The 18,390-nt window shown below is 38.2% G+C and overlaps 2 protein-coding genes across 5 annotated transcripts in view; one reads left to right on the forward strand and one right to left on the reverse strand.

Moving 5' to 3' along the window:
• MTTP (microsomal triglyceride transfer protein) overlaps positions 1-2,277 on the forward strand; it is a 58,755-nt gene extending 56,478 nt beyond the window's left edge. For both annotated transcript variants that reach the window (XR_012904044.1, XM_075929652.1), the window contains one exon: positions 1,899-2,277. Coding sequence is in view for 1 of the 2 variants with exons in the window: in XM_075929652.1 (XP_075785767.1) it covers positions 1,899-1,905 (7 nt within the window). In the remaining variant the exon portion in view is untranslated. The remainder of the gene's footprint in view (positions 1-1,898) is intronic.
• The window catches only part of C5H4orf54 (chromosome 5 C4orf54 homolog), a 57,537-nt gene that overhangs the window by 29,020 nt on the left and 10,127 nt on the right, over positions 1-18,390 (reverse strand). The window contains exons 2-3 of one of the 3 annotated variants that reach the window (XR_012904042.1): positions 15,437-15,549; positions 8,187-9,708 (exon numbers count right to left, since the gene is read on the reverse strand). The gene's annotated coding sequence lies outside the window, so the exon portion shown is untranslated. Of the gene's footprint in view, positions 1-8,186; positions 9,709-12,709; positions 15,550-18,390 lie in introns of those variants that run through there. The other 2 variants (XR_012904043.1, XM_075929651.1) reach the window with 2 other exon arrangements.

Consider the following 18,390-nt stretch of genomic DNA (forward strand, 5'->3'; position numbering starts at 1 on the left):
AATCATAGAATAAATAATAGGACTGGAAGGGACCTCGAGAGGTCATCGAGTCCAGCCCCCCGCCCTCAAGGCAGGACCAAGCTCCGTCTACACCATCCCTGACAGATGTCTATCTAACCTGTTCTTAAATATCTCCAGAGAGGGAGATTCCACCACCTCCCTTGGCAATTTATTCCAATATTTGACCACCCTGACAGTTAGGAATTTTTTCCTAATGTCCAATCTAAACCTCCCCTGCTGCACTTTAAGCCCATTACTCCTTGTCCTGTCCTTAAAAACCAAGAGGAACAAATTTTCTCCTTCCTCCTTGTGACACCCTTTTAGATATTTGAAAACCGCTATCATGTCCCCCCTTAATCTTCTTTTTTCCAAACTAAACAAGCCCAGTTCATGAAGCCTGGCTTCATAGGTCATGTTCTCTAGACCTTTAATCATTCTTGTCGCTCTTCTCTGTACCCTTTCCAATTTCTCCACATCTTTCTTGAAATGTGGCGCCCAGAACTGGACACAGTACTCCAGCTGAGGCCTAACAAGTGCAGAGTAGAGCGGCAGAATGACTTCACGAGTTTTGCTTACAACACACCTGTTGATACAACCTAGAATCATATTTGCTTTTTTTGCAACAGCATCACACTGTTGACTCATATTCAACTTGTGGTCCACTATGACCCCTAGATCCCTTTCCGCCATGCTCCTTCCTAGACAGTCGCTTCCCATCTTGTTCCTTCCTAAGTGGAGCACTTTGCATTTCTCTTTATTAAACCTCATTCTGTTTACCTCTGACCATTTCTCTAACTTGCTAAGGTCATTTCGAATTTTGTCCCTATCCTCCAAAGAAGTTGCAACCCCACCCAGTTTGGTATCATCTGCAAACTTAATAAGCATACTCTCTATCCCAATATCTACGTCATTGATGAAGATATTGAACAGTATGGGTCCCAAAACAGACCCTTGTGGAACTCCACTTGTTATCCCTTTCCAGCAGGATTTAGCACCGTTAACAACAACTCTCTGACTACGGTTATCCAGCCAATTATGCACCCACCTTATCATGGCCCTATCTAAGTTATATTTGCCTAGTTTATCAATAAGAATATCATGCGAGACCGTATCAAATGCCTTACTAAAGTCTAGGTATATGACATCCACCGCTTCTCCCTTATCCACAAGGCTCGTTATCCTATCAAAGAAAGCTATCAGATTAGTTTGGCATGACTTGTTCTGCACAAACCCATGCTGGCTATTCCCTATCACTGTATTACCTTCCAAGTGTTTGCATATGATTTCCTTAATTACCTGCTCCATTATCTTCCCTAGGACAGGCGTTAAACGTAATTCCCCTTTTTATAGATGCCCCAACACTACAATATAATGGCTTTCTGTTGATATGCATTTTAGTAGTTAAATTCTTGGACTGTCATTGCTCATTAAAAGTGCTGTCAGATGGGTGGAAATTAGGTAACTATTGCATTTTATTAATATCAGCAGAAATGACTTAAATGGGGCCTGCGTGTTGTATAGTCTTGCCTTAATCTTAGTATTCATGCCCATCAGTGTGAAAGAATGCATTTGCATATATTTGCATGTATATGCAACCACACTTAAGTTGCAGTCCTTGGCATGTGCTGAGAGTGTCATTGTGGCCCCCGGTCCTTCCAAAGTTGAATAGCTCTGCTGTACAGTGTAGTGTAGGGTAAATTGAGGCAGTCCATGGTATCTTGCTGAGAAATGACAAACTCAAACCTGAAAGTATTAGGCCAGCTTGAGAAATAAAACAGTTCAACAGTTACTGTGACCCTGGTTCCCCTGGCAATCACATTCCAAAATGGCCTCACTTTGATAAGGCCGGTACCAAACAACTGCGCGGGATTGTTTTTCATTGTCTGCTTTGTTCCTAGAAAATAAGCTTGGATCCCAAAGATCATGCCAAGGCAATACCACCCCCACGGGAGACGCATTATATTTCTGGCCGACAAAACGACTATCAACATGCCTTTGTTTATGTTGGCTTATTTAGCTTGTTAGGAATAACTATTTGTATTAGTGATAACATATTAAATTGGTAATGGGCGGAGATGCTGTGTAACTGTTGTAGACCATTGGCTTATGTGCATATCTCACTTCCACTGCTAGACCTGTCAAATTACTTCTCCGTCCATCTGCTACCTATATAATCTAATGTATGTTTTGGTTAAGTCAGTGCTCACCAGGTTAACCCCTGATGAGTACTCCACCAGCTGTGTGAACCAATAAATCCTCTGCTTGTTTTCACCTGCACCTAGTGTGTCCAAGAATTTATTCCCAACAGTAGCATCAGTCTCTCTCTCTGGTCCAATGACTGCGTCACTGTAGATAAATATTAAATACAGGGGCAGTGGGTATACTAGGAGGGGAGGGCACTGACTTCTCAAACTGCCTGGCCTACCCAGATTCTACCCCCAGAAAGCCTACTGTAGGCATACTGGGGCCAGGGTGTTGCTACCCTGAAGCATCCTCCCTTCCTGTGCTCTAAGGCAGGGGAGGCTGGGGTGGCATGTCGCTAGCCCACCCTGTGTTTTGAGGCTGGGGAGGCTCCGGCCACAGGCTGGGCAGGGGCTTGGTTTCCAGGAAGACAGGATCTGGGTAGAAGGGGAGGGGCTGAGGGCTTGCTTGCCCAGCCCTACCTTCACCCATCACTCATGATTAAATAGTCATTGGAGCAAGAGGCAGAGAGAATGTCTATCCAATCAAGCTGTGCATTCAGTATCAGGGGTGAGCACCTAACACGAGGGCTTTGGCAGGAAATAGGTATCCAGATGCTTAGAGCAAGGCAGCAGAGCATGCGCTCAGAGGCAGAAACTTAGGTGCTTACAGAGTTCAGCAGGATGTTTGTGAATCACAATGGGGCCTAAAACTAGGACTTACACTTATATGCTAAATCCCCTCTTTCCACTCCCCCCCAATATATATTATTCTTGGGCAACCTAGTCTGTTGTACACATAGCTACAAGCAGTTATTTCTGTACCAAAGATTCACAAATCCCTCTCTCCTGATCTTCCCATCCCCTCCCTTCAATCCGGTTATGTGTCTGTTCTGCTCAAGTATCAGGTGGGATATATCTATCTAGCACAAGCTGCTAATACAGAACTAATTTTTTCTTCCAAGCTCCTCCCCCTTCTCTTTTCCATTATTTTGCTACTCTACATAGGTTCCTGTACCAAATTCATCAACGTAATATCTCAGCACTAGCGCATTAAGTAACAGGACTAATGCCACATCTGGCTTCTTCTTGCTCTAGTCTTCTGTCCCGGGGGAGAATTATGTGGACAATGGAGTGTTTGGGGGCTGGTGGGAGACTTCTGTTCTCTGTTATCACCATTTTCCCCATCATCCAGGGTAACAACTCTGATTTTTCCTTCCTACACATCCATATTGTCACCAAATTTCACTGGTTATTTTCTCCACATTTCAAAAACAAACAAAACAAAAAATGCAGCCCTTTTCTGTCCCTCTGGATAAAATGTTTGTTCATGCCTTATCTCTCTGCTCTCTGATATCCCTGAATCTCATCTCATTCCGAGTTACTGTTATTAAAATAAACTACTGTGCTTGCTGCTTAAACAGCATCATTCCTTTTCTAAACCTTCCACCAGCTTCTCACTTTCCATATTATTCAAATTTCTCATTTTCAGCACTCCACAGGATTTCCATTGCTTATATCTCTGATTTCAGTTTTTTCTTAAGTCCCCTGCCCAGTGCTTTCTTCTCTCAATAACTCTGGCGTCACCGTTCCCCTCAAATCCTTTCCCCATTTTCATCTTCATACCTTCTTCCATTCTGCCATATAGTTTTGGAACTCCTTCCCATTGTTGGTGGATGCCATTACTGTACTTCATTCAAATCACCTAAATCTCACTCTTTCCACAAGGCTCACTGATATTGACCTGAAAGTATGGTCACCTCAAAGACAGAACCATTTCCTAAACCTTCTGAAATACTGTACCTCAGCTCTGTGCTGTCATCTTAGATTTTAAACTATTTAGGGGAGGGACCATATCTTCCTTTGTCTATCTCACAATAGCACTCAGAATATTATTGGCATTTAACAAACACCACACTGTAATGTCCCATAGTTTAATCCAAATGCAGATTAGGACTCAAAATTCCAAAGAATCAAACATATGGAAGGATGCTAATATTTTAATTAACAAGCCATCTAGACCACTTGTCACCATTAGATTGCACTTGTTCCCAGAAAGAAACAGTGTTGCCATTTTTATTGCGAGTCTTGTAATATTTGTTGATTGACTTAAAATCCCAGATCCTGGAGACAACTGATCAAGTGAAACTATCTACTTTCATTTAAAAACGTGGTTTCAAGCCCACATGGTTACAACAAAAGCTTGAAAATGACACATGTGCACCCTACAAACTCAAAACAAAAAGGAAAAAAAGATAATTTTAAAATATAAAGTCATGATTTTTAAAATCAGTCTAATAAATTGTTTGGTTCCTGACTTGTGACTTTTAACATTTGGGTTGGCAATATTGGAAAAAGGTCCAGCTTATTTTGGGATATATTGAACACAATGATAATTGAAGCAATACCACACTATACCAGCAAACTGATCATGACCTAGAATTAGACAACTGCGACAACAAAGAGAATGACTGGCTTGGTAACTTGTCCCCTTGATTTCATTCATCTGAAGAAGTGGGCTGTGCCCACGAAAGTTCATGATACCATCAACATGTTTTGTTAGTTTCTAAGGTGCTGCAAGACTTTGTTATTTTTTAAGTTTTTTGGAAAAGAAGTATGAACTTTAGAATGTGTCATATGGATGTGTCATAAAGAAGTAAGTTAATATGGCTCTTGCGATATCCAAAAGCATCTGTCAATTTAATCAAAAGCAATTTAAGGGATTTTTGTAGGGTGGGTAAGGAGGTTGAAGAGATTTTTTTAAAATCAGATGTCTTTCAACTGTATTACAATTTGAGATAAGCCTTCTCATTACTAATCAATCTGGAATGACTTTAAAAAACAGCCTTCTAAAACGCCATTGCTAACTTTCTAATAATAACTGTTTAAATTTACCACATGCTGTTGGATGACCTACATAAAACCAGGCTGTCTTCTTATCTCTTGCTCTATTAATTCAAAACATATTTCCTTTATCATTTAGAGGAAGAAATTTAGGGGATTCGGAATTCTATTCTGTATGTGCCCACCGTTTTTCAGTTACACAATCATTCTCTCATTCAGGCACAATTTATGTCAGTGGTCCCCAACCTTTTGGGACTGCCGGGGGGGCACCGCCGCGCGCCAAGGGTGCAAGAATGGCTCGGGTCGGCCCTGGTCACTAGGCGGGCACACATAAATGCCCCAGCAGGTGCCATGGCACCCGTGGGCACCGTGTTGGGGACCACTGATTTATTTGTTATGTATAAGAAAAGGTTTAGGCCTGATTTCCTTTCATATTAGAACAACTTCTTCTTAAAATCAGGAATAAGGGATCTTTCAGAAAAGGCTTTATTTTCTGAAAGATCCCTGTCTAGACTGGCGCTTTTTTCCAGCAAAGCCCCGAGCCGGAAAAAAGCGGCAGCCATGTACATGCAAATGCCGCAGGGAAAATTTAAATTTGCAATTCCGAAGTGTCTCATTAGCATCCCTTTTCCGGAAAAGGGTGCCAATGTAGACACAGCCTTTGAGTATGTCTTCTTCACTGAAATTAGATACTCCTGGCACATCCATGTCAGGTGACTCAGGCTAAGAGGCTGTTTAACAGGGGTGTGGACATTTGGGCTCAAGCAGCAGCCCAAGCTCTGGGACTCTCCCCTCTCACAGGGCCTTAGAGCTTGGACTCCAGACCAAGCCAGAAAATGTATACTGAAATTAAACAGCCTCTTAGTCTGAGCCCCACAAGCCTGGACTAGCCATGGGGTTTTCACTGCATAACCTTAGACCTCAATCTCTCTCCCATGAAATTAATGGGAAAATGCTAACTGACTTCAATGGGAACAGTTTAATCAGGCTCCTGGTGATATGCAGAAATAGTCTGAGACTCCTGGGATGTCCTTGACAGAATGGGTCTTTCCACTGTTCATTTAGGATCACTGAAGTCAGTGGTAAAATTCCTACTGACATTAATGGTGCAAGATCAGGGCCTTATTGGCTTGGCTCTGTGGAAATCTAGACAGAGTTTTTCTTATGTTGTCAATCATGTTCATACTCTGTTATAATAGAGAACTTTTATCTTCGGATCTGACCAGGCACAATTGATGTCAACTGGAATTTTGCTATTGACTACAATAAGGATCCGGATATGCCCCTTGTTGTTCTCCTGATTACTTAAATAAATGCTGCAGCATTTTCTACTTGATTAATAACCTGATCAAAAACCAAAAATATGCCTTAAAGAACCAAATTTTGTCCTGACTTTTGCTTATAACCCTTCTATGCAGCTTCACTGACTTTATAAAATAACTGGTTCAAAATACTGTTTCTACCAAATATCCTCTCCACAAACAAAACATTTTTTTTTAATGTAGCAAGAGCTTCAGACTGCTGATGGAGAAATGATACATTGGTAGCACAGGAGCCTATGCAGCACCTTGCAAAACTAGGTTCATAGGTAAGCTGAATACTTTGCTACAGAACAGATTTTCTCCAACTACCTTGCAAATCACTTCATAACAGAATGATCCTTTCATAGCGCCCATCTCTCTGATACCTCCAATAACTATATGTCTCTCAAAATATCTGAGCCTGTGGACTATAAGTAAACAGCTCAGTGACCCATGAACCACATTATAAGAACCAACATGGTAAAGTCAAACTCTAATTAAAACCACTGAGGAGTTGTGACATGAAAAATCATGTTATGAATTTGTAGCTTTTATATCCCGTGACAGCATTTTGAGGGTTAAAAGAACTTTTAATTTGTATTTGTGGGTATACATTTTAGCCCTTGCTATGTAGTGTCTACTTTCCTTCTGATATTTGGTATTTTAACATGTTAAATAACATCATGGCGTTATTATGGACAATAGCATTTAATTTCACAAAAACACGGTCAAACAGTTTATGCTTGTTTGCAATGTCTTTTACTGAAAAATACATTTTATTTATCATAACATTCAAAAAATATGCAAATGCTAGCCAATGATTTACAAACTTTGGTATTCAATGGTTTCAAACAGTCCATTCTCACACGATTTGCATCTAATTAAATTTTCTCCTTGTGCAATACACTGTTAGTGCAATCCTCAGAGCTATTTTGCCATATTATTTGTCCTTAAATTCCACGTTCACAGCATTCTGTAATGTGATAACTTCAGACTTCAGCTTGCCACAAATAGGAACTTGCCACAAAAAATGCTGTCTAGGTTGAAAGCAATTTAAAGAGTCAAATTCTCTCCATTTATGTATCTTCTCTTTTTCCATTGTCAATAATCCATTGTCATTTCAAAACCTTCACAACACTCTGCCTTTACCATTTATATCTGTACTCAGATCAAACATACCACTTACGTTCTCTTTAACAATCATTGTCTTTACTTCATAATTGCACTGTTAAAGATGTTAATATTGGTGCTCTCCCCAATCACGCAAAAAAAAAAAAAAAAAAAAAAAGAGGATAATTTTCAACAGCAAGTAGGTTCAGAAGTACTGTGTGCATTCTCAGCTAGCCACACAAATATATGGTAACTTCTAAGAAAAAAGAATGACCCTTCGGCCATCACCACGAGACAGTAAACTCATCTTTCAATAAAACACAACCCATACATATTATTCATCAAAGTGAACATACCAATAATTCTAAAAGAGTGAAGCTCACTCCGCCGCTGCTGTAGATTAAACACAAGGGCTGTGTCTAGACTGCATCCCTTTTCTGTAAAAGGGATGCAAATTAGACACATTGCAATTGCAAATGAATTTAAATCCCCCCCGCTTCATTTGCATAAACATGGCTGCCGCTTTTTTCCAGCTCGGAGCTATGCCGGAAAAAACCCCCGTCTAGATGGGGATCTTTCGGAAAATAAAGCCTTTTCTGAAAGATCCCTTATTCCTCTTAAAATAAGGAATAAGGGATCTTTCGGAAAAGGCTTTATTTACCGAAAGATCCCCGTCTAGACTGGCGCTTTTTTCCGGCAAAGCTCCGAGCCGGAAAAAAGCGGCAGCCACGTTTATGCTAATGAAGCTGGGGGATTTAAATCCCCGCTTCATTTGCAATTGTGATGTGTCTAATTTGCATCCCTTTTACGGAAAAGGGATGCAGTCTAGATACAGCCAAGGTCTATGCCTCTTGCATCCCATTTAAGCTTTCAAGTAGGACCTGATTCAAAACTGACTGAAGTCAAAAGATGTCTTTATGTTGTTTGTAGAGAGTTTTGGGTCAGGACTCAGGGCTTACGTGGAACTCGAGGGGCACATGGGATTTGTGCTGAACCTCCACAGAAGGGTGAATTTCACCATAAGGTACGATGTCCACAATATGAAACATACAATACTAGCAGCTTGTGAACCCTGATACAGAGGACTTGATTCTAATCCAAGATATGTGGTTACATTTGACCACATTAGCTTGACAAATTCACCATTGGGTATGCATGCATAAGCACCATATTACAAGATTTTTCTAGCTACTCTTTGCAGCAATGCATGCCTGCATATTTCATATGTAGTGCTCCAGGCTTTAGTCTATTTGTATAGACATAATGTTAAGGATCTGGGGCTCCATCTTGCAGGATGCTGAGAGTTCTGACCCCGCCTAGGTCAAGTACTGAAGCACATGCTTAACTTTAAACACGGCAGTGGTTCCACTCTAGTCAGTGGCGCTACTCAGGTGCTTAAAGATAAGGAAATATTCAAGTGCTTTGCTGGATTGGGACCATGTGTACACCACCTCACATAATTGACCCTTTATGCAAACACATAGTCTGTTCAGTATTAACAGTCAAAATTAAGCTAACATGGTTTCAATCCTAATGTCAAACATTCTACTGAAGAGATTTCCCCTGAGAAAACAGATAATTGTTGATATTTCTTCACGTTATTGCTTTCATTTTTACAGGCACTTTAACAAAAACAATTACTACAAATATTTTTTTCCCAACAATACATGTTGAAATACAGGGCACCTTTTTTCATTTCAAGTATACTGGGCAAAACTGTAAACCCTGAGAGTGTGTGTGCAAACCTCTATCTTGTAAACTGTATTGCGAAACTTCTCTCTGAGCACCGTTATAGAAAAAAGTATGATGTCACTAATATTTTTAAATGCCGATGCTACTATTAAAGTACCATACATATGTGCATGTGACTGTGGTCAATCTACTTTGGTATCTATACTGTCCTGCAGTCTGAAGTTCTGTCTGTTTCATATAACACAGAAATCCTATTTGTAACATATATAGACTTTTATAATCATTTATGAAAACAGCAAAGATGCAGTCATTTTCGTTAAGAGGCACTCGAAGAGAAAAAGCAAAATTTTAATAAAAATGTAACACTTCTAAATCTTGGCAACGTTATTGAGGAACAAAGGGATGAACTTTATATGCTATATATCCTAATTGTGCACACTGGAGTTTTAAGAGAGTTAAAACATTATTTCTTTCACCTGATTTCCACAATGATGCAGGTAAATGAGAACAGCATATGTTAAATCACTCACTATCTGTATACTTGCAGTGAATTTCATCCTGAGGATAATTTCAATTTGTGCCTGCAAACAAATAAACTCTGGTGAAATAAAATTGCAGAGATGTACTTCAAGACAATTGTAGGTGATTTTCTACATTTTATACACCATCAGTGGAAATGAAATAACTGTAAATTAAATCCTAAGATTTTCCTTAAACATGACAAACACTGAAATAGACAAGTGTATTAAAATAAAACATTATTTAAGCAAGATTTTATTTGTTTTTTATTTTGAGAAAGATAATTTTAAAAGATTTCAAATTAGTCTCAAAATGCTTATATGAAGCGTAGGTTCTTACTCCTTGAAATTTCCCATTGACTTCACTGGCAGTTTTGCCAAGGTAAAGAATGCAAGGTATGGCCCAAAATAATTTGGGCAGAAACTATGCAGTGCAATGGAACAGCCTATCCATGATACCTGTGTTTGGAGAAACTCAAGACTTGGGGATTATTAAAACATACAGTTGAATGAAAGTCAAAGGCCTGATCTACACTTAAATTATTCCAGCATACTACGTAAATTGAGAGGTGTGAAAAAAACCCACACCTATGACAAACAACATTGTGACAACAAAACCACCAGATTAGACACAGCTGTGTCGACAGACATAGGCTTCTGTCAACATAGCGAATGCCAAGAGAGGTGGTGTTCCTACACTGATGGAAAACACTCTGTTGGCATAGGATGTTTCTACATGAGGGAGCTATATTAGCATAGCCATGCTGACATTGAATACGGGCAGGTCTACACTACAAATTAAAGTTGACCTAAGTTATGCAACTACAGCTATGTTATTTATGTAGCTGGAGTCAACGTACTTTAGGTATCTACATTGTGCTAGGTCGACGAGAGAAGCTCTCCCTTCGACTTACCTTACACGCCTCATTCCGGTGGAGTGCCGGAGTCAACAGGAATGTGTTCAGCGGTCCATTTAGCGGCTCTTCACTAGACCCTCTAAATCAACATCTAGTAGATCTATCTCCAGAGTTTCAATCCACCTGGTAGTGGAGACAAGCCCTATATCTACTCTACAAAACCTGAGTGTGTCTCTGGCAAACTGTCAGTTTCCATAAGAAGCAGGGAAGTCACTTCCTCAGACACCTTAAAGAAATTAATTCTCTAAGGAATTAACTTGGAGAAGAACTACATTTAAGTCCTTGCCTGGCAGACAGGTCCATTCTTAAAAATCAGCCAGAGTGAGTTGCTTGTCACCACTAGCCTATTAATTCATAAATCACTCCTACAAGAATCCCCAATCATACTGTATTTTTAGGAGTGTAATTTCCATATGGTATATGGCAGGGATGCGAGTTTCATTCTGTGGACCAGTTTGTGAGAGAGAGGAGCATCTCTCCTCCCAATACCCTATTGTTTAAATCTGAAAACATTTTGTCGTAGAGACCATTTGTGATCCATGGACTGTAGTGTAGGAACCATTACTATATGGCAATCAGGCCATGCAGAGTCACAGCTCGTGTTGGCTGGTTTCACAAATGAACCTGTGAGCTACAGAAAAGAATAAAGATACTAGCAATTAAACAAATGGACACAGGGGGCAAATAGGCATACAATTCTAAAGTCATTTTTAAAATTTAAAACAAGTAATATAGTGGAGCAGTTGCCAAACATAATTAAAGTTACATTATAAATAGGTAGGTCAAAGGAAAAAAAACTCCAAAGCCTGTGAAGTAGAGTTATTTTGTCCTATAGCCGGAATACTTCCAATTTACAGAATGGCCATGGGTGTTTGCAGAAGAAGACTGTTATAAAAGAAGCAAGAATGAGGCATTCTGGCAGGTAAATTTATTTGCATGAGCATTCCAGCTGTCCATCAGCTCCACAATTTTGGCAACTGAGCTGTTAGATTGTATTTTATTAGATCATCAATGGAAGACAAACCTTTCTTCTGAATAGGTCAATGTTTCACAGAGCCAAAAGCCACAGCCTTCCCAGGCTTGCATAATTAGAAGGCTCCAGATATTTTCCTATGCAGAAAGCTATAAACAAGAAAGTTGGATATCAAATATAATATATTTTAACAGGTTTCCTGCACTGATCGAATTCAACTGAAGTGTTTAAATATGGGAAAGAAACTTTTATATTAATATATGTCAAATGACTTTAAATTAATGTAGAGACAAATGCCACATTCCTTACTTATAGCCTGATCCTATTGGAAATTAATGGGAATTTTACTTAAGGAAAGACTGAGTAAAGAATTCAAGATCCGACTTTTTGAATTTGACATACTGTCAACATTCTTTAAAAAATAAGTATTCAAAACCAAATATGTTTCTTAACTGAGAGCTTGTCTATAGAAATACTAAAAGGAACTAAAAGTTCCTGAGGGTGCTTTGACCAACTCAAAGCAGGGTATATCAAAGAGCACTATGGAACTTTTAGTCTGCAGCAACAGTCTCCACATGAACATTTCATGTATGACATGCTAGCATGAGGCAGATTTTCCAGATGGCCATGAACTAAATATTTGCATAGATACACCCTCAGAGAAAAGTTTGCTTTCTCTCATATTTAGAGATTCTCAAGGCGCTCTCATGTTTTAAAGTGATAGAAATGTAGCCATGTTAGTCTGGGGTAGCTGAAGCAAAATGCAGGACAATGTAGCACTTTAAAGACTAACAAGATGGTTTATTAGATGATGAGCTTTCGTGGGCCAGACCCACTTCCTCAGATCAAATAATGGAAGAAAATAGTCACAACCATATATACCAAAGGATACAATTTAAAAAAAATGAACACATATGAAAAGGACAAATCACATTTCAGAATAGGAGGGGGATGCGGGGGGCGGGGGGGAAGGAAGGAAGGTAAGTGTCTGTGAATTGAATTCACAGACACTTACCTTCCTTCCTCCCCTCCCCCCCTCGCCCCCCCCCCCCCGCATCCCCTTCCTGTTCTGAAATGTGATTTGTCCTTTTCATATGTGTTCATTTTTTTTAATTGTATCCTTTGGTATATATGGTTGTGACTATTTTCTTCCACTATTTGATCTGAGGAAGTGGGTCTGGCCCACGAAAGCTCATCATCTAATAAACCATCTTGTTAGTCTTTAAAGTGCTACATTGTCCTGCATTTTGCTTCATGTTTTAAAGTTACACTCTTTTTTAACAACAGTAAAACAAAATCTACTTCATATCTTTCATATAAAGATAATAGGTAAAGATATAGTTTTAAACATCTAAGTAGCCATGAGTATTTTACATCTGCATATGATAAGAGTTTTCTAAAAGTAAAGAGATAACGATAATTACCTTGCAAAATTGTCACCTTTTCAACACAAGAGAAATTTTGTTTTGTGGTAAAGTTCCTATTTGTGTTCTAAATAAACTAAGTTAATTTGATCTTAGAATTGTTGTGAGGCTTTTCAGCCATTCATTTTCTAAAGTCTATGATTATGAACAATTTAGGACTTACATGTACAGAAGTTTTGGAATCTAAGAATCTTATTGACCAGCAACTGAAACTAGTGGGCATGTAGTTAGAATTGTCAGAGCTAAGATTGTTCTCTAAAAAACTTTGGTGTTCTAGTATCAATTTTCATATTTTCTTAACAAAACAGTATTTTACTAAAAAACGAAGTGTCATTTTTTTCTTTTATATACAAATCAAGACCAGGCACAGATCAGAGATTGTTGTTTACAGTTAGGATATGTCTACACTACAGGGCTGTGTCTACACTGGCATGAATTTCCGGGACTGCTTAAAACGGAATACTATTCCGTTTTCAGTTTTTCCGGAAAAGGAGCATCTACATTTTGCGATCGGGGCTTTTTTCCGGAAAAGACTACTGGGCTGTCTACACTGGCCCTTTTCCGGAACAGTGTTCCGGAATAAGGACTTATGCCCGAGTGGGAGCAGAATAGTTTTTCTGGAATAGTGGCTGATTTTGTACAGTAGAGCATCGTTGCTTTTCCGGAAATTCAAGGGCCAGTGTAGACAGCTCGCAGCTTATTCCGGAAAAGCGGCTGATTTTCTGGAATAGGTGGCCCAGTGCAGACACAGCCCAGAGGTTTTTTTGGAAAAACAGCTGTTTTTTCAAAAACTTCAATTACGTCCACACTGCAATCGCATTCTTTCAAAAGAAAATCAAAAGAACAGAGGGGTTTTTCCAACATTGATAAACCTCCTTCTATGAGGAAAAAGCCTTTTTCTGAAAGAGCACACGGAAAAAGGTGTGTGTAGACAGGGAAGAGGGAGTTCTTTTGAAAGAAGAGAAAAGAGGAAAAAGCAACGGTGCCCTGGTTGCCACTCTGTCAATAGTAATCACAGCTTAAATGAGAGATAGCGTCCATTCAGTATGGACGCTATCTTTTGAAAAAGAAGATTGCTTTTTCGATGCATTTTTGCTGTGTAGATGCTCTCTTCCGAAAAAACTTCTTCCGAAAGATCTCTTCCAGAAAAGCTCCTTCTGAAAGAAGCCTGCAGTCTAGACATAGCCTGAAAGACAGACTGTTTGTAAAATGAGGGCAAATTTTGGAACTGATAAAAGAAAACTGTATATAGATGAATTTTATACACACACATGCCCTTTTTTGTATTTTTTTTTAAACAGCACCAATGGCAGGCTTGCTGTGCCTTTGAAAGAGCTTTAAATTAAATACTGTAGACCTGGTTTTGCATCCCTGGCCCTCCCATTGATTTGAATGGGAACTTTGTAAAGGCAAGCAATGCACAATCAGGTCACTGATTAAAAGCAAATATAATGTAGACCTACCATCATGTTAACAGTTCTCTTTTAATAACACAAATTTATTATTGGTATAAGTCTTTCAGTTTTATGCCCATAGTTGTCCCCTTCTGACTTGCCATATATTGTATCTTTTCCCCTTCAGAAAGAAATAATTCCTGAAGCAAATATATTGTTATTTGGGCCAAAGATAAATCTGCTATATTGGAAATGAAAGAACACAACATTGAATAAAAAACATTACAGAGTTCCTTTGTTGTGTGGATCACAGAAATGAAATAAAGTTTGAACAAAGTTACAATGTTGTAGCAAAAGAATGCAGTCATAAAGAAAAACAAATATTAACCCCTCCTTTAAAATTGGGGTTTAAAAAGATTACATTCAATTTCTGGCTGTCTAGTATTTTAAAACTGCCATGATTAAGGCAACTTGAGACATCAAACAGTACAAAAGAGCAAATAAAAAATGAGAACAATCAAAACAAGTTTTGTAACAGTTTCACAACCATGTCTGAAACCATGCCAAAAATACACACTAATGATAACCTAAAGACTACATACCACTGTGACTGCTATTCAAAGTGCACACTATAATGTTATAAACTTGGGGCCTATTCCTACTCCCACTGACGTCTATGATAAGACTCCCATTGACTTCAAGAGTAGAAGATTTAGAACCTATGTTGTGTAAATTATACGGTTGCATTACAGATTCATAACAAATTCCGAGTACGAGTAAGAAGAAATATTTTGATCCAAACTTAAATTGTGTCACATTTGCACACTTGTTTTTACACACAGTAGAGCAGTACTATCACCACTCAGTAACAATTAAAAAAAAAGGTAAAAGAAATGGAAATATGAACAATTTTATCATTTTTCACTCAGCCATATGCATAGGGGCATATATAAAGTCTGCTCGGCTTCAGTATAAAAAGGAACAATTTTACAGAAAAGTATGCAATAATTCTGCCGGTTTCACATAATCCAATGTATGCATACACCAAAACCAGGGATATTGAGGAAAAAACAAGAAACTTACACACTTGTTTTGTATGAAGCAAAAATGAGATAACTGTGGAAGCAGTTTTTAAGGATGAACGCTTAGTTTACCCAGGTTTCAGATTAAAGGAGGATAATTCTTCGTCCTTGTTCCTGTAAAAATACACCAGTGAAAGAAATTAAGTTCTTAGGACTTTGTCCGATTTTACATTAGAAATTCTTACATCAAGTACTAATTTAAGCACCATGTAATTGCAGAACTATAAATAACATTTCACTTCATTATCACAGTAATGTTACTGCCAATTTCAAATAATAGCATATAGAAAATTCAGTGCTTTCCTGACTTGTGGTATCACAGCTAGATCAGGAAACTTGTATGACTATATTTTAAATGCACATGTTTTAAGCATAGATTTACTACTTAGACAAGTGCACCATCAAGTGCAAAGAATAATTCCATAATTAAAGAAAGTCAGACTTTTGCAAATGTGACCATTTCACTTGGTAATTAAAAGTGCTTACATGGATAGAGAAAACACTTGGAATTAGTATTTGTGTTTGCACACTTCAGGTATCAGAATTGCTCAGTTCTGATTTAGGATCTTGTAACCATTAGAATAAGCATGATGGCTACTCACAGAATTATACAGATACTGCATCCTGGGTATATGAATAACTATAACATGAACATTTTAATTTAAAAAATTTATAATAAATTTATAAAAAAAATTATAATATCACTGACTTAGAGCCTAAGCAGTCATAAGATAGGCTTCAACTCGCAGCAAAGTTATAACTCTCGAAGTAAATATTTACACATCCTAAAACCCCCAGTCTCTTTCATACTGTTTTATTTTTCTTTAAATGTAAGGGTCCAATCCACCAATAAACTCCATATAAGCAGGCAAAACCCCATGAGCTCATGCAGGTGTATGGGATCTATCCATAACATGTTCACTGCGGGACAGGCATTTTTGTTAATGATAATCTCACTGGAACTTGCAATCAAATGGCTCTCCTTCCAATGTCATTCTTTTCTGTATAGCAAACAGGCTCTCCCACCTACCATGTATTCCAAAGGAGATGAAAACTGATATTAATTTTTATTCACCTATCTGTATGTGCACCAGCACAACTGGTATCAGGGAAATAAGCAGCTTTAATTAATCACTGCTATAGAAACAGACAAACTATTTTAGCAGCCAGCTCACAAGAATGGTCATTTATTTGCAGGGCTAAGAGAATGGGAGGCGAAATAAATAGCAAGCTATTTCTCAGGGATAAAGCAGTATTCCTCCATATATCCTGTATTCTAAGGATGCGTATACACTGCACCCTTGGCTTGAAATAAACTATGCAATTTGAGCCACGCAAGTTGTGTAGCTTATTTTGAGTATTTCGAAACAGCTTATTTCATAATTTGGTGCACTTTACACAGCGCCAAATTTCAAAATAAACTGCTATTCCAAAACGTCCCTTAATCCTCACGGAATGAGGTTTACAGGGATGTCAGAATAGTGCACCCATTATTTTGAAAGACATTTCAAAATAATGGGCACGCTGTCAAGATACAGAATATCTATTGCAGGATACCAGAAGTATCCCAAAATAGCACCGCAGTGTAGATGTACCCTAAGAATCTAAAAAACATTCAGCAAGGTTGCACTTTAAGCAGATAGCCATGCAAATAGCTGCTAGTAGGTCTACTCATATTGAATTTAATACAACTAGAACTATTCACGATAGCAAGAAGCAAAACAGGAACATACATTTGCAGATCAGGCCCTAACATAAGACAATCATCACCAATAGCAACAGAAAGAAATAAGACAAAGGGAGTGTGGTCAAACTGATCCCTAAAAGATACTGGCTTTGGGCATTTCTTCGCACAGTGACACAATTAGTGAAAAAGGATCTCAGAAAGAAAAATTATATGCTAGCAGAGAAGGAAAAATGAAGTATAAGATGAAGAGAAAGAAATGGGAAGAAAGACGGAAGTAAGGAACAGAAAAAGGAGAGAGAGGATATCAAGAACTCTCACATACAAGATTATAGGTTAGTAAACTATGGTATTTCTCTGTGAAAAGAGGCCAAAAAGAAAATGTGGTTTCAAACGCTTAAAAATCCACGACTAGCTCATGAGATATGGCGGTTATTTCAGTTCATGTAAGCCTCTACACAAAAGTTCTGCACTCAGTTTACAAATGGAACTGGATGCAGAGTGAAATTAATTAGTTGGGCTGTCGATTAATCACAATTAACTCATGATTAACTCAAACAAATTAATCACAATCACAATTTCAATTGCACTATTAAACAATACAAAACCAATTGACATTTGTTAAATATTGTGGTTGTTCTTCTATATTTTCAAATATATTGATTTCAATTACAACACAGAATATAAAATGTACACTGCTCACTTTATATTACTTTGTTTACAAATATCTGCACTGTAAAAATGACAAAAAGCAATAGAATTTTTCAATTCACCTCATACAAGTACCATAGTGCAATTGCTTTATTGTGAAAGTGTAACTTACAAATGTAGGGTGTTTTTGGTTATATAACTTCACTCAAAACAAAAATAATATAAAACTTTAAAGTCTGTAAGTCCACTTGGTCCTACTTTTTGTTTAGCCTATTGCTAAGACAAGCAAGTTTGTTTACATTTATGGAAGATAATGCTGCCACTTCTTATTTACACGACCTGAAAGCAAGAACAGGCTTTTGCATAACTGGCATTGCAAGGTATTTACATGCCAGACAGGTTAAATATTTGTATGCACTTTCATGCCTTGGCCACCATTCTATGCTGGCGATGCTTGTTAAATATAATGTGTTAATTAAATAAGTGACTGAACTCTTTAGGGAACAATTATATGTCCCCTGATCTGTGTTTTACCTCCATTCTGCCGTATATTTCACGTGATAGTCTCGGATGATAACTCAGTACATGTTTATTTAAAAGAATGCTTTCACAGTAGACTT

The sequence above is a fragment of the Pelodiscus sinensis genome, chromosome 5, assembly GCF_049634645.1.
Source record: "Pelodiscus sinensis isolate JC-2024 chromosome 5, ASM4963464v1, whole genome shotgun sequence".
Lineage (NCBI taxonomy): Eukaryota > Metazoa > Chordata > Testudines > Trionychidae > Pelodiscus > Pelodiscus sinensis.